Below are 25363 nucleotides of genomic sequence, written 5' to 3' on the forward strand. Positions count from 1 at the left end.
CACTGAAAGTTGGAAAGAAGTGTGGCTGCTGATGAAGAGTTATTGGCAGGGAACAGGTCTGTGGCCAGCCACACAGCTGCTGTGGACTGGTTCTGGCTCTACATCAGTGAACCCACTAAGTTCAAGCAGTAGGGCCAGCTCTTCCAGTTCAGCAACTGGGCTTAATCAAAACTGAAGTTATAGTCTGTCAAGGTCCTTTCTTCTTCAGGCACAGTGTTAAGTGCTTTGCATCTCTCTCATGGTTTTACTAAGTAATAAGTGCTACAGGGCTGGAACGATGGCTCAGCGGTTAAGAACACTGACTGCTGTTCTGAAGATCCTGAGTTCAAATCCCAGCAACCACATGATGGCTTACAGCCATCTGTAATGAGATCTAATGCCCTCTTCTGGTGTGTCTGAAGACAGGTACAGGGTATGTACATATAACAATATATAAATCCTTGGGCCAGAGCGAGCAGAGGTCCTGAGTTCAATTCCTAGCAACCACATGATGGCTCACAGCCATCTGTACAGCTACAGTGTACCTATATACATACAATAAATAAATAAATCTTAAAAAAAAAGAAAGAAATGCTACTTTGTATCACCTTCATTGTGGATGAACTTGGATCGTGCTAAGAGAAGTTAAACAACTAAAATTGTATATCCTTAGTATCAGAACCATGACTCCAAGACCTGTTCTTTATGACTCTGTCCTCAATGAAGAGTCTGTGCCTCAGGGGTGTCAGTTTCATGTGATTAAAGAGAGAACAAGAACATACCATGCCTTCCTGTCCGTCGTGTGGTAGGAGGATTGCAGACTGTGGCCAAAGCCTCCACCACAGTTCATCTCCAATGTGCCCTTTCCTAGCACAAACCTGGTTTCATGATGCTTCTTGCTAGCGTGGAAAGGAATTGCTAGGAAAGGAATTTCTGGGGGTCACCGGGTTGCAATCAGTCCGTGCCCTGATGAAATAGTCCCCTGCCTTATGGGGGAGGGGATGCCTGAAGTTGTCAGTGAGCTTGGTGACTCCACACTGGGTCTTTCTTAGCCAGCAACACTGGCGGGGCTGGCTGTTCCCATTTGCTTTTACCATTGCCTCCCTCCACCTCCTGGCACATACATTCTTTGTTTAGATGGATTAGACTGCAGTCAGTTTTCTGTCTTCTCCCAATGGCTCATTGTGGACTAAAAAGCCACAGTGACTCTATTTACTCTGTCCTAGGACTGAAGGACCATCTCATTATCACCACCCATAACCCTGCAAAGAGACCCCATGTTGGTCTCAGTGATCACCGCACCCTTCAAACACACACCCACCACACTTAGAAAGCATAAGCACTTTTTAACCAAAGTACACTGGCTTGGTGGATTAGCATCCTCAGAAATATGCCCATATTCAACTCATCAGAGCTGATTTACTGTATACATATAACAGAAAACAAGCTCACCATCCATTAGCACAGGTAAACAGCACAGGTTCCTAGCACAAAGCCACCCTGTAGGTCACAGTTCCCTTAATTCCCTTAAGATGCATTGAACATAGTGTAGCTTGCTTTTTATCCAGAGATAAGTGATATGCTCTAGAATTACAGGTGTCTCTCTGGAGCAGCCTGAATTATATCTTTGGGAAATGGCCTCATTTATACTATGCTTTCTGAATACGGTATGCACTCTGCTGGTATTTTTTTCCCTTCTATTCTCGTTTCGAGTCTCGGCTTTAACAGCTGAGCCATCTCTCCAGCTCTCCCAGTGTTTTTCCCTCTAACAGCTTTATTAAGCAACTTAATTACAGATCATAAAAATCACCCATTTTAACTATACATTTCAACACATTGCAGTAAACATACTCAGCTGACCAATCACCAACAGTCCAGTTTTAGAACGCTAAACATCACCAAAAAGTTTATCATGTTTATCTGCTGGAAATCAGTTGCTGCCCCCATTTCTATGCCAGGCAACTGTACCACCAGGCATTGAACCTGTTTCCAGTTCCAGGCTGCTATGAATGTCACAAATCTCTGTGTGCACTTGTTCCCGTTTCTCCTGAATGAACTTGCTACATTTTTTTTGTCCCAAAAGCAACTGTTGCCCTTTATATTCCAACTGGCAACATGTGGGCTCCCCAATTTACCAGCAATGGGCATCGTCTGCCACTTTTAAGTTTCAATCATTCTGATGGCTGTTTAGTGGTTCCCTGGTTCTTGCTATTGTATGACACTCCAGGAGATAGGGGACAGTGTCAGGTGATAGTGGGGATGATGCAAAAAAAAGGAAATTATAAGAGAGTTTTAACTGTCACTACCTGAGGGGTCCTCGCCCATCCTGATCTTGTCCTTGAGATTGACAACATCTACTTAAAGCTCATTTTTAAACCCCCCAACATTCTTTTCCCCAACATATATGAGCGGAAGTATGGTGTGTAATCCTAACATGCAGTTGTGCATGGGCTAAGTGCAATCCAGGGATGTGTTTTTAGAGCCTTCATTTTAGCTAGCATTAGATAGATATATTTTTATCTCCTTCTACAACAAATTCTTATCAGAGGTGCTGACAAGAAAGAGAATTTGCAGGATTGGGTTCATTGCCCCCTTTCGCTTTCTGACCTCTGATGGGAAGTGTTATATTCCACTCAGGTGACTGAACAATGAGAAGAGAAGCAGCAGAAAAGACCATTCATAAGCTAAGAATTGAATAAACTATTCTTCAATTGCCTCTTTAAAATTCAGTTTCTCTTAAAAGCCACTATCTGCAGGTAGGGGTATAGCCTCACATTTTGCTATTTGTTTCAGTTCATTTTATACTTTGCAAACCTATACTAATGGACTCTGGTGACAGTAATTTTACTTTCAACTGAGATAGTCAACCATGCAATACAATTGATCTCAATAAGTTGGAAAATACCCTAAGTATCTGTAAAAATCTCTTGTCCTTAACAAATTGAAGCAAAGGAATGGTCTCTCTGTTTCATCAGATACAAGTCATTTTGTGCATTAATAAAAGTGCAGCTTCAGCTTTCAAATGCTGTTAGCGCACCAACATCACTGCATCCCAAACACAGCTTCCAGCTTGGAGCATGACAACGTCACCCATCTTTTCAAACAAGGCTTTCTTGCAATAACTCCAGTGGTTGGGTTTGAGCAGTGCAATCCAATATTTTCCCATGGAAAATCTAACTTGTGGCAAGCGGTACTTAAAAGTAACTTACAGGGAAATTAGAAACTGATTGGTTGGCTTGTTGTGGGTTTTTCTTCATCTTCTAGAGCAATGTTTATGGTAAAATATAATCAGAAAATTGGTACCTTCATCAAGAGGTATTTCAGAACGCTTTACAAATAAACCTAAGATTCTCATTGATTACAAAGAAGGCTTTGTACCTCCAGAAGCCTTAAATGCTCAGAGGCAATTATACCATTAAGGTCTCTCTTTTTATGAAAAGATTATTACATTTCCCCATGATTAGTATTTCCTGTTTATTGAGCCAGTCTGTATTCAGAAGCACAAAGCTCTTGCTCGCTCTTCTTTACCACCCTTTGCTCTTTCCGGAGATGTGTAATCTGGAACTCTTTTCTTTCCTGCAGGTTAATAGAGTTGTATTTAGGGGGCATCTGTCCTACAAACTGTTATTGGGCAGTTACTGAATAGCTTTTGTTAATTTATTCTTCTCTTACATATTACATCCTGACTGCAGTTTCCCCTCCCTCCTCTCCTCCCAGTTCCTTCCCCAATACCTCTCCTCTCCCTCAGATCCACACCCTCCTCCTTCAGAAAAGGGTGGGGTTCCCAGGAGTATCAACCAAACATGGCATAACAAGTTGCAATCAGACAAGGCATATCCCCTTATATTAAGGCTGCATGAGGTAACCCAGTAGTGGGGAAAAGAGTCCCAAAAGCAGAGGGAAGAGTCAGAGACAGCCCCCTGCTCCCACTGTTAGGAGTCCCACAAGAATGCCAAGCTACACAACCGTAACATATATGCAGAGGACCTATGTCAGTCTCATATAGGCTTTTGATTGTTGGTTCAGTCTCTGTGAGCCTTGATTAGTTGATTCTGGGGGCCATTTTCTTGTGGTGTTAATAGTTATTATTTTAAAAAGTAATAAATAAGGAAAATAAAGTTCAGGTTTTATAGAGGAAAGAGGAATTAGAATTAGAGGTAGGAAAGGTTTGCCTCTCTTCCTGTGATAAGACTGTATGTGTCAAAAGAGAAGAGAGATTCTCTTCTTGAGAGTAGAAAGAAGGAGAGATAAAATAATGGGTGATCTTTTCTTTGCCTATTTGTTGTTTTTTGTTTTGTTTTGTTTTATCTTTTCTTGCCTGCTTCACTAGTCCACCTTGAAAGAGATCAGAGTTGAGACCTTAGGGTCCAAGGGTACTTGTGTGAAAGACTGCAAGGTTCAAGGATGCTGTATACTTGATTAGGTGTGTGTGTGTGTGTGAAGAGAGAGAGAAAAAGAGAGAGAAGAGAGAGAGGAGAGAGAGAGAGATGAGAGAGAGATGAGAGAGAGAGAGAGAGAGAGAGAGAGAGAGAGAGAGAGAGAGAGAGCAGGGAAGTTCAGAAACACCGTCTATATAGTCCAAAGTGAGGAAAATTTTAGTTTGGCCTTAATTTCATCTTTGCAAGATTCTCTTGGAGCAGAGAAGCAGGCAGGCTTTAGATCATGCAGAGGAGTGCATAAGGGAAGCAAGGAGATAATGAGAGAAGGTTGGAGACGTGAAAGGCATCATTCTGATTTAAAATCTATCTGGAGAAATCCATAATAGCACACTGAAGCAATGATGATAATACTCAAAAAAAATGCTACCAAGGTTATTTAAGGAAAATAGAGGAAAGTTTTAAATTTCTGTAATACTTAAGGAGAAATTAAAGCAGAGCAGAATGCTTCCAAATCTCTAGGCCAGCTTCTTAGTCATCCTCAACCAATCCTCTGAAGGCTAGATAGACATAAATATTTAGATGGATGGATGGATAGAGAGATGGGTGGATGGATGGATGGATTGATGGAGAGATAGATAGATGGATAGTTCTGAGGAGAGGGATAGCTACACACACATATGTTTTGTACTTTTCCCATCTCATATTTAGCATCCTAAAGACCTACATGATTTGACCTAAAGACCTCTGTGTGTCTTGCAAAGTATATAACATAGTAATTATATATGCCAGACATTCAGTGAATGTTTGTTGAATACAATTAGTATTGTCCCCTTTATATCAGATTTCCAAGATGTAAAAGGTCAAGTAGCTCAGAAAACAAGCCAGAATCTCAAATGTCATGACCTTCTGCTTCAGAGGTCCCTCGGTCCCCCTGAAACGCTCACACTCTTCCAGATGTGTGTTATTGAAGTCTGAGTCATCGTGAGAGAGAATGTCAGAGTCACCTAAAGGTTTCAAGTTCAAATAAGAATCTCTGGATATGTGGGATACTCAAGTGCATTTGCCTTGGTACTCTTAGGTGGGAAATGTTAAGTGATAAGAGAGGGGGTACTTTCACATTAAATCTCAACCTTGGACCTGTTCAGGAGACTAAGACACTTGAACTTCCACCTGAAAGCCCATCCTTGGCTCTTATGCCTAGCAGCCCTCTTCAGCGTACTTGGCACTTGGTTGGAAGGGGCCAGTCAAGAAACAGGGTCCAATAGACATGCATGAAAGCTATTCTCCCTTTAGTTAGGAAATATCTAGGAAGGATACAGAGGACAACTCACCCAAACATTGTACAAGGTCCAAATGCAAAATGAAGCTCTTTCCTCCTCTCCAGAAACTACAGGAAAACAACAACAACACACACACACACACACACCAACAAAACAGAAAAGAAAGAAAAAGAGCACAGCTCGCAGTGGTGATAACTGGAATGCCCACTCACCCAACAACGCTGCATGCATGAACTCTAGGGGTCTCAAACTTCACGTTCTTCCTCACATCTGTCTAGTAAACCTGAATCTCCAAACACAGCAAACACAAGGCATGATACTAGAGAACATGATGTGGGTTTGTGATTTCCCCGGAGGACTTGGTCCAGCCTGCGCTGAGTGGATTGATATCTCAGCAGAACTTGGAGACAGACTGTTGCCACGTGGCTTCTCCCTGCGACTCATGTGCATGCTTGCCATTTGAATTAGTATTTTCCATATCGTGTCTACTCAAAGTGACAGTGAAGATGGAAACTGTCAAGGAAACGTATATTATAAAGCACGTGGCATACTTGGTATTTAGGGATTATGAAATGCTTCTCTGAACCAGCACACTGACTTACTTTGAATGTCTGTTTGGACTTGTACATCGAGAGGTTCTATGGCTTTGATACTAAATGAAACGATCAAGGTGAAGAATGGGCTTACAACATGACCACTCTGAAAGATGGTTTCTCTGAACTTCTCCAGTACCTGCCGACACTTGGTGAAACCTGGCGTGTACTGCTAGATGTGAATAGCTTATGGATAACTTATATTCTTGCTTTTTAGTGCATTTCACAGAAGATAGTCAGTAGGAAAGTAGCACTGTTATCATAATCAAAACATTGTTTAATTTTTTAAATGAAGATAGTGTTGAATTTGTACCACATTAAATTGAACATGTTTAAATTATATCACATTAATTTTAAAAGGACAAAGTCTAAGTACTCTGACTTCCAGCCTTACTTTGACATATATTCTCATGCTGTTTGGTACAGGAGAATGCCATGTCATGATATTGACTGTCTGGCAGAATTGTCTTATATAAAGGGTTTTATATCCGACATAATGTATAATACAATATGATGTAGCATCACCACCCAGTGCAGGTATTCTCCTGTTGCCCAGACAAGGGGCAGAGTTTCTGAGGCTGACCTCTTTAATTGACACTGTAGGAAACTCCTAGAGGCTCATGTTGCTTCAACACCATATCCTCGCCATGGACACAATGATAGGCGTGGTACAAACCATCTTTAAAACATGTAATAAGCCTTGATCCATTATCTCTTCCTTCTCTGCCTTTGATTCCTTATCTGTCTAGATCTGTATCCTCTGGGTCCAGGTTCCTCTGCAGTCAGAACCATTTCCTCACGCACATGTAGACAGTAATTTTTTCTGCAGGAGGGGTTTGACAGTGCAGCCATTTGTGCTCACTCCTTCCAACCTTGGAAGCTCTGTACGTTGTTTCCCCTTGGTATCCTCCAAATGATTTGTGGAAAAACTAATATGTTGTTATTTTTTGAACCAAATTGTCTCCATATCTTAAACAAATGCCAAATATGATCTCCTTTGCTTCCTCTTCTCCTTTTATTAGGTTCAAAATAGCATTCACCTAACTGGTCCTGAGAAAGCTATGCCATCCTTCTCTAACACGCAAGCACTGCGCTAGGCTTTCAAAGACGAGTTGGGTTACAGATTGGAGTGGCCAGGATTCTACTACTTCGGACCTCCAGTCTCAAAGATGGAAGCTATCCGCACTCAAGTTAGACCAGACTGCCTTGGTCTTTTGACAGTCTTTCTTTGGAACAGTCTGTAATTGCTCTGCCATCTGGATTTCTTTTTGATTAACCTGAGAGTTTTGAAGCTAAAAGCTATCTGCCTTCTCTATTACTCTGATATTAGTTAATTTGGATTGGATCTTCAATAATGAGGGTTTTTCTGTCCTTGGTCCGTCCATGTATTTTCATAGGGAATACTGGGTTGTTCTTGCTGCATGGGCCATAGGTTTCTTGACTGCTAGGAGACTTGTAAAAGAAATGGGTTGTTCTAATGTTTTCAGATGATGGAGACCCAATAAAAGACGCGCCCTCTTAAGTATAATTAAGTATAAGCATGAGTGAGGCCAGAGGCATGGAAGGGGATAGTAGGAAGAGAGCTTGGCAAACAGCCAATACTGAGTGAGTGTGATGGACAGTTCCAGCCTTGACACCTGCGGGCAGCACGGCCCACAAGTTACTCAGTATTTCTGGGTCTCAAGTTCAGCATCATGAAAATGGGAATGCTTAGATTCCCTTAAGGATTAGATGAGGCATTTGTGCACATACGTAGTACACGTGGCAAACTTTCTAACACAGATATTATAGGGGACTAGAATATAGTGTTCAATAAATTGTAGTTACTGTGTCTTCTGTGGCATGGGATAATTCTAAAATAAAAAAAATAAAAACAATAAGGTTATCCACAGGTTCTTACCATAAATGGCCATTCTTTATTTAGCCCTTTGTTATCTGCCCGTCTACCGAGTTTCCTCTCGGTTGTTCTATGGAGAAGGCAGTCTGAAGCTGTAGTGTAGAGCAAACCTCCTTCTGGAGACCAAACAGTGTGGATCTGAGAAGAGCGTGCATTCTTATAAAATAGGACCAGTATGGAGCTGACACATTTCTAGCAGATCCATCATGTCCATGAGAGAGCTCTCACAAAGCTCTTCATAGCAAGCCCCAGCTTCTTGGGTTAGCACTGTGAACATGGCCGTGTCTGCATGCTTCTGGTGAGGATTTCTATGCATCCTCGGGGTCCCGTTTACTGGAGCAAACATGTGGTTGTAGGTGCAATCTTCTATGTGATGGCTCTTCTTTGTTAAATTGAAAGTAAAATTTTAATTCAATATATTCTGATCATGGGTTCTTGTCTCAGATCCTCTCTAATATCCCATCCACCCAAACCCACACCCTCTCTTTTTCTCTCTCATTAGGATACAAACAGGCAACTAAAAAATTAATAATATTAATAAAATAAAATTAGATAAAATTTTTTTTAAAAAAAAGAAAGAAACAGAATAGACCAGAACAAACTGAAGAAAGGAAGCCAAAGGAATAAATCTCAAGACACACATGTAGATGCAGAGACTCACAAAATCCCATTAAAACACAAAATCAGAAACCATAATATATACACAAAAGGCCTGGGGAGGGGGAGATTCCTATCAAAGCATTAGAAGATGGAAGAACTCCCCAAAATGCCTCTGAGTTCATTTTGTGCTAGCTATCTACCACTGGGCATGGGGCCCCGGCCTTAAGAATGTTTGTATACCTGGTGAGCCTGTTGGAGAAAAGTCATTTCTCCTCTGGGAACTGTTATCAATTGGAGAGAGCATCCAATAGGGATGAGGGCTAATGCCCATTTCCCCTCTCAGTGCTGGGATCCCATCTGGCTTGTACCTGTGCAGGCAGGCCATGCGCATGAGCATGCTGCCACAGTCTCTGTGAACTTGTCTCTGCACTATCCTGCTGTGTTTAGAGAGCCTTGTTCCCTTGGTGTCTTCCACCACCTAGGTCTCTTACAATCTCTCTGCCTCCTCTTCTGCAAGATTCCTTAAGCCCTGAGATGAAGGGATTTGATGGAGACATCCCTTTTAGGACTGAGTGTCCCGAGGTCTCTCGCTCTTTATACATTGTCCAGCTGTGGGTTTCTGTATTTATTCCCATTTACTGCAGAAGGGAGCTTCTCTGAGGATAACTAAGCAAGATACTGATCTTTAAGTAGAGCAGAACGCCATTAGGGGTCATATTATTACTATATTCCTTTAGTGGAATATTGGTATCTAGTCTTAGGTTCTTGGCCACCTGAGCAGTATCAGGGATAGATTCCATCTCAGAGAGTGGGTCTTACATCCAATCAAATATTGGTTGGTGACTCCCACAACTTTTATGCCACTATGGTACTAGGGTATCTTACAGGGGTGTCACCATTGCAGATTGAAGGGTTTGTAGCTGCGTTGGTGTTTGCCTTTCTCTCTGGTAGTGTGGAGAGTACCATCCAGTGCCATGAACAGTAGGGGTGAAAGCTCTAGGAAGTGTGCCAGCTCTTGGTACAACTTCCTTCCTTCCTTCCTTCCTTCCTTCCTTCCTTCCTTCCTTCCTTCCTTCCTTCCTTCCTTCCCTCCTCATCCATCCCTCTCTCCCCTCCTGTGTGTGTGTGTGTGTGTGTGTGTGTGTGTGTGTGTGTGTGAGAGAGAGAGAGAAAGAGAGAGAGAGAGAGAGAGAGAGAGAGAGAGAGAGAGAGAGACTGACTGACTATTGTCTGGCCTAGAGGCTAGAATTTACTACATACCCCAGGCTAGAGTGATTCTCCTGCCTTTGCCTCCCGAGTATTAAGGTTATTGGTGTGTGCCACCACACCCAGCATCACACTGTCCTCTATATGCTTCTGATGATCTTTGTCATCATTGCCAACGATGTCTCCTTATGTTGGTGGAAAACTGAGACCAGACGAGTCAGGTCACTTCAATCAAACTTGAGTTTGAGAGAGGAAACCAAACGCAAGCGTGGAATCACTGCAGCTGTGGTTTTGTTTGTTTTTCAGGGGGAGAAAATGAGTATCTTTATTAAAGAGACCCAAAGAATGTTCTTTAACATTACCACGTTACCTTCCTCTCTGGTACAAAGTACCTGCCAGTAACACGAACACTGGTCAGTACAGGTGAAGGCTCTAGAGTGTGTCCAACATAGCAACATGAACCCTGGGTCCAGTCACCTGCTGGGGAGAAAAGAAGTCAGGATTTGAGGGCAAGCAGGAATAACATCCAGTAGAAGCTTTTGGCCAAGTAGCAGAGAATGGGAATAAAAGGGAATGGGAAGGGGCTGGAGAGATGGCTCAGCAATTAAGAGCACTGACTGGGGTCCCACATTCCATTCACACCAACCACACAGTGGCTCACAACCATCTGTAAATCCTGATCCAAGAGACCTGATCATCTTCTTCTGGCATCCTTGGGTACCAGATGTGCAAGTGATCCACAGATACACATGCAGATAAAGATAAAACTACAAACATAAAATAAAACAAAATAAAATGTAGCTCGTTTAGACTTGCAAAATATCTTTGAAAAGGTTAGTCTTTTATATTTTCTGAGCTGGAGGAATCTTTGATCTTGATGCTTAGAAAAATGAAACAGTACAAGACTATAAGGACATTTCTTTGGCGCCGATAGGTAATGCTGCCTGCCAGTTTTGAGCACAGGACTACACTTCATCAGCATATTCATAATCTTCAAGGAGGATACAGTGAAATCCCTGTGCTCTTCCACGTAGTGAAATGCCGAGCCGGCTAATAGAAATGCAAAAAGACAGTGCCAGGCTTCGTGAGTGGGCAGAAGGCCGGCAGATGGGCGCCTGTGCACACAACTGAAAGATAAGGAATTTGGGGAGAAGGAATCCAAACCGTTCTCCCACGACGACAGGGATTTGAACTATCCGCCACAGCAAAGTTAAAAGATTTCACAGTCACCATGTACCTTTGTTTCCTGTATATATTTCTGTTCGAGCTGCATCTAAAAGAGCAGCCTTCTGTCAGGTGTACTGAAAAAGGAACATCTTAAAGATAGCATTACAAGCAGAAATCAGCATCCTGTTCAAACTAACAGCCATGATTGGTAGATCCCTGGAATATTCTGAGCTAGGTTTTTGTTTTTGTTTTGTTTTCAACAAATCTTAAGCAGTCATAATAAAGTGTGTGAAGGTCCAGGAAGACTGATTTCTAGAAGGGAGGCTCGTTTATTGAATCACACTTGCAAACTCAGCCTGGGGGAAATGCCAGCTTATTTAAGAACAGCACAGGGCTGTGGGGCAGGTCAGGCAAGCAGTCAGCTTGGTTAGTTTTTCATCATGAAAGAGGAATATGACATAAGCTACTTAAAACCTAAATGAGGACCGGGCAAGATGGCTTGACAAGTAAAGGTGCTTGCTGCCAAACCTTACATCCTGAGTTCAAATCCCTGGAACCACATGGTGGAAGGAGAAAATCAACTGTGGCAAGTTATCCTCTGACCTTCATATTTGTGCTGTGGCACCCATATGCCCGTACATGCACACATATGAAATAAATAAACATTTTTAAAAACCTTAAACCCAAGACAACTTGGACAAAATGACCAAATGACCAATAGGTAGCAAGTAAGTAAAACTCAAGGTAGCATAATATATATTTTATATTTGTATGTGTATATTTATCATATATACAATAAATTTTAGCTCTTCTTCTGTGAAACTTGATAGAAATAGAAAAATAATTCACATAGCTAAAGACTAGGTATGCGTCAAGAGCTGTTGCATCACCGGGCACGCATGGATACAGAAGGGGGAAAATATATTTATGAATGTAGTCATAATTTATTGGTTTAAAGAGTGGTGTTTGGAGATATGCCCATAGCTCCACAGCATCTTCCTTTGAGTAAAGCAAGCTTGAGAATCAGACAAACCTGATTCAGATCCCACAGTCTTCACGCAAGGGCTCTTGGGTAAGTAACTGAGCTCTCAGCTAAACCGCAGTTCATCTGTAAGGTGAGAAGCCCTTCCATATAGGGATGAAGGAAGGGAATAGCTGTCAGGCATTAAAAGACATGACTGGGGACCCCAGCTCCTTGGATTTCTCCTTCACGGATGCCTCTGCAGTACTGTCCTTGAAAGCACTAGCACCTATTCGAACCCTGACTGGCCTACTTTAATCCTCCTCATGTATCCATTGTTTCCTGTTCATTGAGTCTCACCTCTCCCCCTCTCCCCCTCCTTCTTTCCCTTCCCACCTTGTTTCAAGGCTTGCTTTGGGCATTGCAGAAATAACAATGGTAAAGGAGTCCCTGTGCCCTGCTCTTAGCAAGCCCATATGGGAAGGGCTGGTGCATAAACACAAGTAATTTAACAGAGAGAAGTGAAGTTACCTAGAAGTCCCCAGGCAAACATTCCAAGCAGATGCTGGAGCAGAGTGGAAGGAGGTGAGGGCAGGTGGAGAGAGTGGAGAGACACCAGGTGAAGATGTGTGTGTGTGTGTGTGTGTGTGTGTGTACAGGTGTAATCACTCAGGCCTGTATAAATGTGCCCTGTGTGGAGGGTATGGATGGAGAGGGACAGACTCCACCAGGCTTAACCATGCAGTTAGGAGGGAGCTCTTTATTCTAAGAGCATTAGGAATTCAGAGAGGTTTTGGTCCTTCAGTGGTAAGAGCTGGTTTATGGTTTTCAAGGGAATCTCATGGTCAATGGGCCAAGTAGAACTCTGGGGCTCTCTGCTTTCTCTAGCCCGGCTTTCTGTCTGTCACTCCCACCAACCTGTCTACACCAAAATGTGCCCCTGATTGCATTCCCAGTCTCTCCTAGGGTAGGACTAATGCTGCTTACACCTCTCTGTACTGATTGTCTTGTAGTGTATATGCAAATTCTTTTTTTTTTTTTCCTCATCTCAAACCAAAGAGTTAACTCGGATACATGTTGTTTCAGGTTTTAAAAATCAGTTTGATTGGCCACAGGAAACGCATTTTGGCATCTTTGGGAGATAGGCTGCACGACGACCCTCCACAGAAGCCCCCTCGGTCCATCACCCTCAGGGTAAGTACCACCACATCCATTTTTCTCTCTTCAGTTCTCCTCGAAAAGTAATGTTGTGCAATAAGATGGCAGAAGCCGTGGAAGAGGAAACACAGGCCGGCTCCTCAATGCTTGCCTTACCTGTACAGAAAACAATCTCCCTTTTGACTGTGTTTAGTTTTCTCAATATATAATTCAGAGACTTAGAAAAGCATTGTAAAAGAATTCAGTTTGACTAACCACCACCCTGTAAGGACCACCCCCTACCCCCATCCCCTTCATCTCTAGTTTCTCACTCCCAAGAGAAAGGAAATGAGTTTTCTGTCAGACTCCTCAAACCCACAAAAAAAAAAAAAGAAAGAAAGAAAGAAAGAAATCGATCAAGGACCACAGTTAAGTAAAAATCAATTTAAAATTAACCTCAGGGTCTTCTATTTTTTGAGAGATGAAAAATGACCATTCTACCCACTTCAAAAATATTAAGACTATAGACTCTAAATTTTTAGTTAGTAAACTCCAATTGATTCCTTCAGCTATATTTTAGAAACAGGGGGTAGAAGAACTAGAGAAAAACTATAAAAGGTAAAACAAAAAAGAAAATTGGGGGGAAAAAAAGGAGCCGATTCCCTGGCAAGATGATAAGGACAGCGTGTATCCTCCCTTCCTTTGCCAAAGCCCACGTGCTCTCTTCTAAAGTCCATTGGAAAGCCAAGGTCTCCTTGACAAGCTCAGCTCTCTGCTTACTCCTACTCCTGTGCTTGTTTACATTGTGTTCCCATCGCAAATGTCAGAGAAGGTAGCCACAATTGATGAACACGGGCACAGGCCTCCGTATGCATGCTCCTGGGGAGTAACTGGCCCTGATAGGTGACTTCAGTAAACCGCAGGCCACAGTCAGAGTGGCAGCAGGCTGGACAGGATAGAAGCTTCTAGGATGATGAGTCAGATTCAGCTTTGAAGAGAAAAATAAGTAGAGACCACGAGATGCAGGAGGCCATAAGATGCTCCCTCCAGGAGCCAGGAAGAACTGAGTACTGAGAGGTTTGGGATATGCTAGGATACATGTAGGCTACTTCAGGGTTTGACGCATTAGGGAAGCAGAAGTAAGACTTATATCTATGGCTCCCTAAGAGAGGGGTCCTCTAATAAATTAGAAAAAATAGGCTAGAAAGGGATTATTATCTTGCCCTCCTCTTACTTTGTGGAAGGATGGGAGAACTCCGAGCACCATCGTTATAAGTGCGCTGAGAGGCCTCCTCAGAGGAATCGAAATTTCCAGTTTGCTCCCTGGTCTTTCCCTTCTGAGCCTCTCACCCTGACTCCCAAGAAAAGTCTTACAGAAATAACAAATTAAAGATGGGGCAAAGTCTAGCCAAAAGAAAAAAAAATAAATGGGTGTAACACCGCCAAAGGAAGTCAGGGGAACATGGCAGCCGAATCGGATGATTCCAGCCCTCTTGTGGCTTGTGAACACCAAGGCTCGGCCACTGCTGTCCCTCCTTACTTCCTGCCAGTTTGCAGCTAGGGTTGTCTTTGCTGTTGAAAGCATCCTCTGTCATTATACGCATTGCTCTGCAGTCTGTACGTCGCGTGACATGCTATGTTACCATACTGTGTCCAACTTCCCAGCCCTGTTGTCCCACCACACTTTGGTAGAGGATCAAGACCCATCTGGTCCCATGTTAGCTTCTTGTAACGGCACATCCGCTGCAGTGAGGATGAGCTGTCCATAGTTCCTGCCCTGGTAAACACGTGATAGTTGGGGTACCCCTCTGAGATGAACCTCCTTCCTGAGATCATTTACCTGGGTATTGGGTTGTTTTTGTTTTTGTTTTTGTTTTTAAGACACCTGATGATATTTTAAATACTTTGACCTGAAGTCATTGACTTGATCACGCCATTACAGGATTAAACAGTGCAATGTTAGCAATCCCAGCAGATGAGTGAAAACCACTCCCGCCCCACCCCACCCCACCCCCATAGCTTGTTGTGTTTCGTATTTCACAATTTTTGAAACCAAAGGCTAGCCACAAAGAGCATGGTATTTATTTCATGATGTATTTCCATTCAGGAACCCAGTGGTAATCACACTCCTCCTCAGTTGTCTCCATCACTTAGCCAAAGCACTTACACCACTGGTGGCTCCCTAGACGTTCCTCACATTATCATGCAGGGCGATGCAAGGAGGAGAAGAAATGAAAACTACTTTGATGATATTCCCCGATCAAAGCTGGAGAGGCAGATGGCTCAGGTAAGGTGTTCGAAGCCTCTGTGATGTGTTTGCCTTTTGCCTGCAGCAGTAATGCATTCAAATACTGAAGAGCAGCTCACAATGGACGCCTACCGGTCCATGCCTCAGTGGGAAGTTACCATTTTATAAAGTGTGCTGCATTCTGGGCTCTCTTGAACTAGCTGGGACCAGCCCCCTCTAGGAGATGGATACATATGTATCCCATTGAATCCACTCATTCTCAGTGGATTAGATCTATTCCACCTCACTGCACTCAAAACCTTTTTGGAAATTAATAAAACTGGCTCAGAATCAAGTCACAACAAAAATGAATATAAAAGTCTAAGTTTTAAATGCCGATTGGGTGGATGACAGGGCAGAAGTTTGGGGGAAAAGATTAGCTACATGTGAGGTCATTTCCTCCCAAGTTTACCTACAATTACCCTAGGAGGAATAGTTACATCATCCCACATCACCACCCCACATTCTCTCCTTGAACAATTAGAAAGAACAATGCTGCCTAACACAAGTATTTGTCCAGTTTACCCTCCATGGTACAAATGTTCACTCTACTCTGTCCCCAGGCTCTTCCCAGAAACTTGAGTCAACCTTAGCTGAACAATGACACAGGGTGGTGTCAGATGGGCAGCTGTTTCTGCAGCTTTGTCCCTCCATGCAGAGATAGTGTATCCATGGCTATGGGCAGAATCTGCTCTTTGCTTCCCCACTGTCAGCTCAGCCCGAAAGGCTGAGATTCCTCCTCCTCCTTCTGCCTCCCACACATTAGCTGAGAACTCAGAGGTGAAATTTTGACTATAATTGTTTTGCCTTAGTTGTTTTGTTGTTTTTTTAAGTGAGATTATGGTTTTGAAAGCCTTTTAACTCAAGGAAGAAATATGTGAAGAGAATGTTCTAGAAACCATGACGATATTGCATACACTGTTGTTGCTGAGAGAAGGCCTGCTTTACTGTGTCTCGGTACTAAGTTGTTCTCAGTGGTGGCAGTGTTAGGACTTAGGTTTGTTTCTTGTTAAGTGGGATGGGATATTGGAAGAGGGAAGAAAAGGATACTTTTCCTATTTTCAGAGGTTGGCTATTTCCTTTAAATCTGTTTGATGTTCCAACTGAGGCTCCTTTAAGTCAAGAGGATCCAGGCACCTCCCCACTCTGCTCTTTCATTCCCAGCTCTTAGTATTTGTAGATCAATACTTGTGGATCACCTATGTGGTTCAGTTTATCCAATGACAACATCTCAGGGACAAGGCTTTCAACCTTGAACCATGTGGTCTTTATATAGTCATTCAAATTTAGTCATTTTTTGGACCCTTGTCTACCTGAATGAGGCAGGATTGCTCTTTCATGAGCATTAACTATTACTGACTGAGTCACTTTGAGGAACCAAAAGAATTACCTGTCTCAGCTACCTATCATTTGCAAACTTTCTCCACATAGGGCAGTCTTTTCAACAAGGAATTAACTATTCTTCTGCCCATGTGAAGATACTCAAAGGAATGGGGCAAAATCGTTCTCTTAGTTTCCCCTTCTGAATCCCAAGCAGGGCCAGGGGTACATTTAATAGCTCACATCTTTTTGCAGTCACTTCATCCTGAAATGCATTTCTCTTTAGGACTTGTCTTACCTTGAGAAAATTGAATGAACCTTTATCTGGCCAGGTGAGGAAAGCCCATAAGGCAGAGAGCAGAGTGAGATCAGCAGGTTGAAGGGCCATGGTAGAGAGGCTGCGAACATACTTACCTCTCGGGTCCAACTAACAGCAATCAAATGACCGATAGAGGCAGGGGCTCCATCCGCAGCCCAGAGCTTATTAGAAGCCTTCTGCAATCCTGCAGTTCAATATCACACTTTAGCTGCAGAGAAAATAGAAGACGGCACCACTGGAATCCGATCAATAAGAAAAAGAGATTCCGGGATTGCAGTTCTCTAGGTTGTATTCATTTTGGTCTTTGAATTTGTTTTGTGAGAGTGTGTTAGCAAGGACAAAGACCATAGAGCGGTGACTGTATGCTGCTTAAGATGTTGCCATTCCAAAACTTTAACCCTTCAAAATATGAAGTACTTGGTGATTTTGTTGCTTGAACAGTTCAATTTATCTGACTTTAATTATAGCCAGCCACTCAGTTGGTGTTTTGTTGTTTTTCTTAATCGTCCCCATTTGGAACCGGGGTCATTTGCTGTCTGTTTACTTTTTTGACAGTCCGAAATACTTGCCCTGGATCATATTTCCCCTGCTTTTGTATATTGAGCTGATCAACTTGAGTTCCCAAGAATTGGAACTAACAACTAAAATCCCTATAAGCAAGCATTATCTCAACCAGCAGCATGGTTCCAGTCCAGTTTTCCTAAGGGTTTCTCCCAAGAGGCTTACAATAATATAAGCTAATCCCTCTCTATTTCCCGTAAAATAGTTAAGTCCACCTCTGTGCTCACTTTCTTTCCTGCTAAAGAAGGGGGACACAATTGGTAGGAGATTCCCCCAGGACAGGGTCTCGTGCTTACAAACCCTGCTACATCTTCCTTTTCAGCTCTATGGGGATTTGGAATACCAGCCCAAGGCCAAAACCCTTTTAAGTTCTAAGTGGCTGCAGTCATTCTTGGGACTTTTGCCTTCTCAGGTCCTGCCCAGAAAATTCTACTTTACTTAAGTGAAAGAAGCTGAGTCAAAGCTTGATATTGAGATCAGTATAATATGCATTCTTCTGCCTATGAGCTTTGTCTGCTGGCGTATATTGTAAATGTAGTGCCAGGGTACTCTTGTATTCTTCATTTCCAGTGTACAATAATATGAATGATACCTGTCTTGGGCCATTGAGATGGCTTCATGGGTATGGGCACTCGCCAACAAGCCGGACAATTCATCATCCCAGGGGCTTTCATATAGTCAGAGAAAGCCAAGTCAATCTCTCCTCTAACCTCCACATGTGTACTGTGGTACGTTGCACTCTCGAGAACGTGCACATGCGCACGCGCATGCGCAGACACACACACATACACACAGAATGTAAGTAAATAAATAGCACCTGTCTTGAAATACAGGTGCTTTGCAAATATCGTGACTGCTGTTTGGCTTTATTCCAATATAAACACTACTCTGGCATCAATATGAAAAGCAGAACTGATTCCAACACCAATAACACTTTGAAAAGTGAGTGTAATGATGCAGGCACATCTCGACAAGGGTCTTCCTGCTGTGCTGAAATGTCGTTTCTCTAGCCTATGCTTCTAAACTGAGCTCATTAGCCCGGAAGTTACTAAATGGCTCTCTTCATTTCCCTACCCCTAATAAATAAATGTTGGGCTCACACTTACATAATTATACCTCCATGTGTATGGTGCCTTTAAATTTCCAGGGTATCTTAGCATCTGTTTTATCTCTTCACAGCATAAAGAAGGTGCCCTGTGCATGGCTGGTGTGCACCCTGCACAAAGCAGAGCAGCAGTATGTTCTCGTTTCTGTGGAGACGAGACAGTGAATGTAATGTGGGCTATACACCAGATGGAGGAAAATATTCTTACTATTTAAGGCCTAATTGCAACATGTAGAAGTTTTCTTGAATGACACTTTGGAGGAGTCAAACTACTCTTGAAATGAGGCAGGGAGGAGGCTGGGTTTATGGTGTTAGGAGGCATGGTCTCTGGACTCAGGAAGAGAAGAGCAGAGTCCCCCACAGGCTGAAATGCAGTGGCCATTTATAGAAGGCTTCCCTTCGCAGAAAGTCATAGGAAAAATGAAATAGTACATATGTCTTCGTAAATAAAGATCAGCTCTAAACAGTAAGAGAGACACGGTCCTTCCACACCAATGTAGGCTTGGATGCTACCAAGGAAAACTCACAGTGTACAATGCTTTGTGTTTTGACTGCTCTTGTTGTTACGAAAATGAAACAAAGTCTGACAGTGCTGCCTGGAGCATTTATTAGGCACTCTGAAGGCCTTTTCCAAATGGTTTCTAATTCATTAGAAAGCTAATTCAGCTGAAAGCCTAATATTTCTTGATCTGCAAAGAATTACTTAATATCTGTAACTAGATTGATCACTCCCTCATTTGAAAGTACTTTAGATGTATTAGTTTCACAGTCCTCATTCATTTGCTATTATTAAAAGGAAGGAACTAGAGGCATTCTTGTGAGGGCCCTGCCACCACCTTCCCCGCTGGTCCCTCCCGGATGTTGCTCTGTTTCTCTTATTTAATTCTCCAGACAGTCCATCCTTGTAAATAAATGGCAGCTGACCATGACTCCTGCCTTCTTCCCCAATACCCCCTTGAGGCCCAATCCTATCAAATAGTTTGATGACCATTCAACAAGTAGCAGTTTTCCATGTATTGTAATAGATTGCGAATATGTAGTTGCATATGTCGATTGCATATATGTAGTTGCATATGTCGATTGCATATATGTAGTTGCATATGTCGATTGCATATATGCAGTTGCAGGTAACAGAAGGCACACCATGAGCAGCTTAGCGGAAACTTCATGGCTCAGTTCATGCTTGCCATCAGGAAGCCTGTTAAACAAAAAGTGGCAAGGTTTATAGCAGATAAAGTAGAGACCTTTTCCATCTTGGCATCACTGTGTCCTCCCATGTCTACAAAAAGCTTTGTGTCTGGTGTGGAATTACTCTGTACCCAGAAATTCTTGACTGGGTGATTCTTCAAATAAGGAAGCTGGGGTTTTTTTTTCATAGTTTCTTCAGTTGGGGTTCTGAGTTGATTTCTTTCTGCCTATGCAACTTGAACCAAGTCATTTTGTATTTCTGAACTTTAATTTACTTGGCTTCAAGATGTGAACAATGCCTGTGTGTCAGATAATGTGTGCAGAAATATTAAGGCTGGATAGGTGGACACATGATTGATGATGGATGATGGATGGATGGATGGGTAGGTAAGTAGGTAGGTAGATGATAGATAAATAGATAATATATGATAGATACATACATATATAGATACATACGTACATACATACATAGTCTTAGTTACTTTTTATCACTGTGACAAAGCAACTTATAGAAGAAAGGTTATTTGGGACATTCAGCTTCAGATGGTTAGCTGATGACCATCATGGCAGGGAACATGGCAGCAGGCAGGCAGGCATGGCACTGGAGCAGTACATAAACTAACTAGAGAAGTACAGGTGTTCCCCAGAACACTTACCCTTTTCTAAAAAAGACGAAAGCTTATCATTTATTTACCCTATCCTATTTCTCCTGAGAGAAAAAAAAAAAACTGTTTTTTTTTTTCCTAGATGTTCTATCCAGTGCTCAGCATTTTTCGAAGTCTACAGTATGAGCCTTCAGAAAAATAATAGCTGTGTTGGAAGAAACAGTTTTTATTACTGTATTACATCATATACTTTCTAATGTCCATTGGTTAGCGATTTGTTTTTAGATTTTCCTCAGAGAGCTCCTAAATATAAAGGTTTTTCCCTGTCCATGGTTTCAAATTTTTCTTCCATAGTCTAGAGCAGTGGTTCTCAACCTGTGGGTCACAACTGCTTGAGGGTTGACTGAGGATTCTTTAACAGGGGTCACGTATCAGGTATCTTGCCCAGCAGATATTTATGTTATGATTCCTAACAGTCACAAAGTTACAGTTATGAAGTAGCAACAAGAATAATTTTATGGTTAGGGGTCACCATAACATAAGGAACTGTGTTAAAGGGTTGTAGCATTAGAAAATTAGTGGACCTCCTCACACTGAAGCACAGACAGATAATGTGTCACCGACAAGGCTGAGAATGGACTCTCTGACATCAAGAGCTTCCTCCCTCACAGCTTGCCAAGTTGAAAAGCTGACACCTCAGCTTCCAAGACGGTTTGAGATGCTGCCACTCTCCATGAGCTGAGAAGCCAAACCGACCACTCCTGCTGCTGAAGGGCTCACACCAAGCACAAGGAGAAAACGGTGCTTTCAGACTCGGACTTAAACTTGAAGTGCTGTGCACTCCCTTTATTAACTTAGTCAATCCATTGCCTCTTCTCAAAATATACCTTTTTTTTTTTTTTTTAGCTCCGACAACTTTGGGCTTAAAAATGCTCATATGGTTAGTGTCTTTTGTATCCCCATATTGGTCCTTACATAATCAGAAAAAAAAAAACGGGGGGAGAGTCGCCTTTTGAGGTTCGCCCTTCTATTATACATCTGGAGTCTTTTGTCCTCAGCAAGTTCATCAAAGAAGCAAATGGGATGCCTGGAGTTTGTCCTGACAGGCTTTAGTCAGACCTAAATCCCTCCAATTATTTTTCTGGAGAAATTAAAACCTTTTTTTTTTTCCTTTTAAGTCAATAGAAAAGATTCTATTTTCAACGGAATAGAGAAATAGGACAATATTTGAAAACCCTGGTTCAGTGGAACTGACCTTGTGGTTTTCATAGTGCCTCGGGCTTGCTGACATTGAGCAGCTTGCTCTCAAAGACACACACCAGGCTATTTTTCTACTTGTTAAATTTTTTGGAATGTTCCTCATTATATTCAGTCCAGTTCTTGAGTCCATGGGTCAGAGTTTCAGCTGTTATAATCTGACCTTGCTCAATTTTAAAGGGTAGGAGAATTCTATCATTCTCTTCTCCCTCCTCCTTTTCTTCTTCTAGTGATAAAAATAAAGAAAAGAAGGTTGGCGTTGGTTTTTTTTTTCAATATAGAGGAAATAGGGCTGGTGGTGCATACCTCTTAGTTAATTCTGTTAGTACATGACTGAAGTTCCATGTCACTGAGGACTCTCTGGATACATATGAGTAACAACAGCAACAAAACATCTCACGATGGCTAATGTTGAAAGGGCTGTACTGAGTCACATTGCTGTAAAGTCCAGGTGGTCTTCTAGCCAGGTGGTCTTCTAGCCAGGTGTTTATAGCCAGGTGTTTATAACCAGGTGTTTATAGCCAGGTGTTTATAACCAGGTGTTTATAGCCAGGTGGTCTAAAGCCAGGATCATTAAGCTCTGGTGTTTCCACCTTCCTTCCACATACTGCTATTTACTCAAGTGATTGTTGCCAATTAAAACCAGACCATAAGCTTTCTTTTTCTCTTTCAAAGTCAGTTGAAGAGATTCTATTTTCTGAATAAAGAAACAGGACAATATTTGAAAACACTATCTCGGTGGAACTGACCTTGTGGATTTTGTAGGCTTGCTGACCAACCCCGAGATCCTTTCCCTGAGGCCCCCTATGCTCCTTCCGGTTGGCTCCTTTTCCCTAATAGGCTTACCCCACAGGTAGGGAGTTTCATGACCAGTTCCTCAAAAGTTTGATCCTACATCAAAGAGAGCTAATCCTTCCATCTTGAAAGTGTGGTTTGAGTCCAATCAGTTCAGATCAGCCTGGTTTGCATCAATTGTCTCTCTCTAAGCCAACCACAGAGGTAGAGGTATGTGTGTCCTTTTCTATGTGTGCTGGGGCAGGAAAGGGACTCTCAGCATGGACAGTCAGACTCCACTAGTAGGAAACAGGACTCATTTCTAAGCAGACAGAAATAGCCACAATCGCCAACTGGATAAACCTGCTTGACCTTTCCAATCCTGCCAATGTCCATTAGAAATTAGTTACATTATAAGGGCATTGATGTCAGTCTTCATGATTAATTTGATGAGCTTTTAGACTCCCAAATTTGAAGTAAAGAAGTGAACCCTAAAAAAATAAGCCCACTTCTGTCAACTTGAACCAGCTCCTTAGTTCTCTCGACTGATGTAACGAATGCGTAGCACACATCATTGCTTTGGAGTACAAATAGAGTCTTATTTGTCAAACCATTTCAGAGACTCTAAAGCTATGCATCTGGATCATCTTCAAATATCTTATTATTTCTAATTTTCTTCTTCATCCTGCCTTTTCAACGGCAAGAGAATAAATGCACAGAATTTGGCTGTTTTACAAAACTATATCTATTTTCCAGCTTGTAAGCCCAAACCTCTCCAATGATGTGGGAATCGTATTTCTTATGAATGCAAGCAGTTCCTCCTCATGTTATAAGCTAGCCCTGCCCCCCCCCAGAAAAGATTTATGATGCATAACCATTCTTAAATACATTGAGCATGTCAACATCTTTATGAATGACATGTTTCAAAAATATCAAATTACATTTCCACTTATAAGGTATTTGTGAGATCAGTACTGTGCCTGATTGATATCTGTGTCCTGTATACAAGGTATTAGGATAAAAGGCAATTGGATGCCTTCCCCTTTCTCTATTAGCCGTATCTACTTCCTTGCCTGTGTCCTTCTGATAAGCAGGATGGGAGCCACACAGCAGCCTGGCTCCTCAGCTTTGGCCACATCTGCATCTTCATGGTGAACACCATTAGTGTACCATAAGTTCTTCTGAGCTTTTCCTGTCGTGTTCCCAGACACTCGCAATTCACATGCGCCACACCTCCCTTCTCAGCCCAGAACAGTGCTGGGCTTTGGTTTGTTTGTTTGTTTGTTTGTTTGTTTTTTCATTCATATTGTTTCCTATCAAGTTCTTTGTCAGTGACCCTAGACTATTGAAGCATTCATGGAACTTGGTTTGGACTAGGTACATCAGCATGCTCCTTCCCAATTGTGTACTGTGCTAAACTGAAGTGGAAAGAAAGCATAGCTCTTAGGTCGTCTACCAATGAATCAAGTGAAGCCTTGTACAAAGTCCAGCTGAGGGGAAGCTGTAGCTTCCTACCAGACCCCTCCTAAATTGACATCATTCAGGGTGATTGAGGGTTCAGCTAGCTCTTGTTTGTTCCCAGATTCTCCGTGAAGATGAAATGAGGACACAGTGGAATCTCAGAAAATAGTCTCTGACAAATGGCCCTGTCCAGTGCTTCTTTTTAACCAGAAGCAAGAAATGAATGCTGAACATATAGTTAACAAATGAGCTGAAATAAAGAGAATGACGGCCTCGGTCTGCAAGGAAGGACTGTAATGTATATGTTGGAGAGGCATTACTGGCAGGAGAAAAAAACATTACTTTGCAAAAATCCACTTTCTTTTGCAGCAGCAGTCTCTGCTATGATAAAGAGTTGATGGTTGCTTTTCTGAGCAAGTTGTTAATATTTCTGCTCACTGCTACTCTGAAACACATTTGTTCAGTAGAGATGGCATTTCGGCTTTGAGGTAGACTACATACAACAGCCCTGTTGCTACAAACAGCGTGATCCCAATTGTCTTAAATTCACAGCAGCAGAGAGAACTCCAGAGAGATCTAGAGAGCTGCACGCTGAGCACACAGACAGCTTCCTGGTTTTTGTTTTGTTTTGTTTTTAATCCCCCTCTGTTTTTCTCCTGCAAAGAGATTTTACAAATAAGTGTGTCACGCCAAGGACAGCTACAACTGTCATGTCATTCTATCAACCAATAGGTGATAGCAATACCTGAAGCCTATCATCCTCTGCCACACTGAAAGATTATTTAATGTGCTGTTGGAACCAGGATCAGAGTTAACAAGGCAGAGGGAAGAAGGGGGAGGGGATGGAGAGTTTTGGGCAAATACCTGAGTACACAGTACCAGAGCTTGTCCATTCCAGTGAAAACACACCATTTGCTTCCTCTCGAGTTTGCTAACCCTTATAATGCTACACCTGCAACACTGGGTCCCACATACAGATGTTACCAGGGAAATACCAGTTGGCCTGATTCTTCCCTTCCAAGAATCTTCCCCATCGACCTAACGGGAAGGTCATGGGCATGAAGTTTTGGAAAGGTGGCTCTTGAGAAGAGGGTAAAGGAAGGGAGGTCAAGTTTTCTTGACTCTTTCGCTCCCTGCAAATAAAAAATGCTCATCCATAACTTTGGTAAAGAGGATCAGCAATGTAGCCACTCCTGAAGCTAGAAATACATGGAAACCCCGAACGTGAGGCTGCTGGGAAGAGTGAAAGTCGGGTCCAGCTGTGAGGGTGACCAGTGTTCATCTCAC

The 25363-nt window shown here is 42.3% G+C and overlaps 1 protein-coding gene across 10 annotated transcripts in view; it reads left to right on the forward strand.

The window, feature by feature from the left end:
* Anks1b (ankyrin repeat and sterile alpha motif domain containing 1B) overlaps nt 1-25363 on the forward strand; it is a 1085844-nt gene that overhangs the window by 995240 nt on the left and 65241 nt on the right. For 6 of the 10 annotated variants that reach the window (XM_085843084.1, XM_085843086.1, XM_085843085.1 and 3 more), the window contains exons 18-19: nt 13149-13256; nt 15307-15486. In XM_085843084.1, coding sequence (XP_085699210.1) covers nt 13149-13256; nt 15307-15486 — 288 coding nt within the window. The remainder of the gene's footprint in view (nt 1-13148; nt 13257-15306; nt 15487-25363) is intronic. The other 4 variants (XM_085843090.1, XM_085843092.1, XM_085843089.1 and 1 more) reach the window with 1 other exon arrangement.

The sequence above is a fragment of the Mus caroli genome, unplaced genomic scaffold (assembly GCF_978045245.1).
Source record: "Mus caroli unplaced genomic scaffold, Mus_caroli_1 scaffold_9, whole genome shotgun sequence".
NCBI classification, from domain to species: Eukaryota; Metazoa; Chordata; class Mammalia; order Rodentia; family Muridae; genus Mus; species Mus caroli.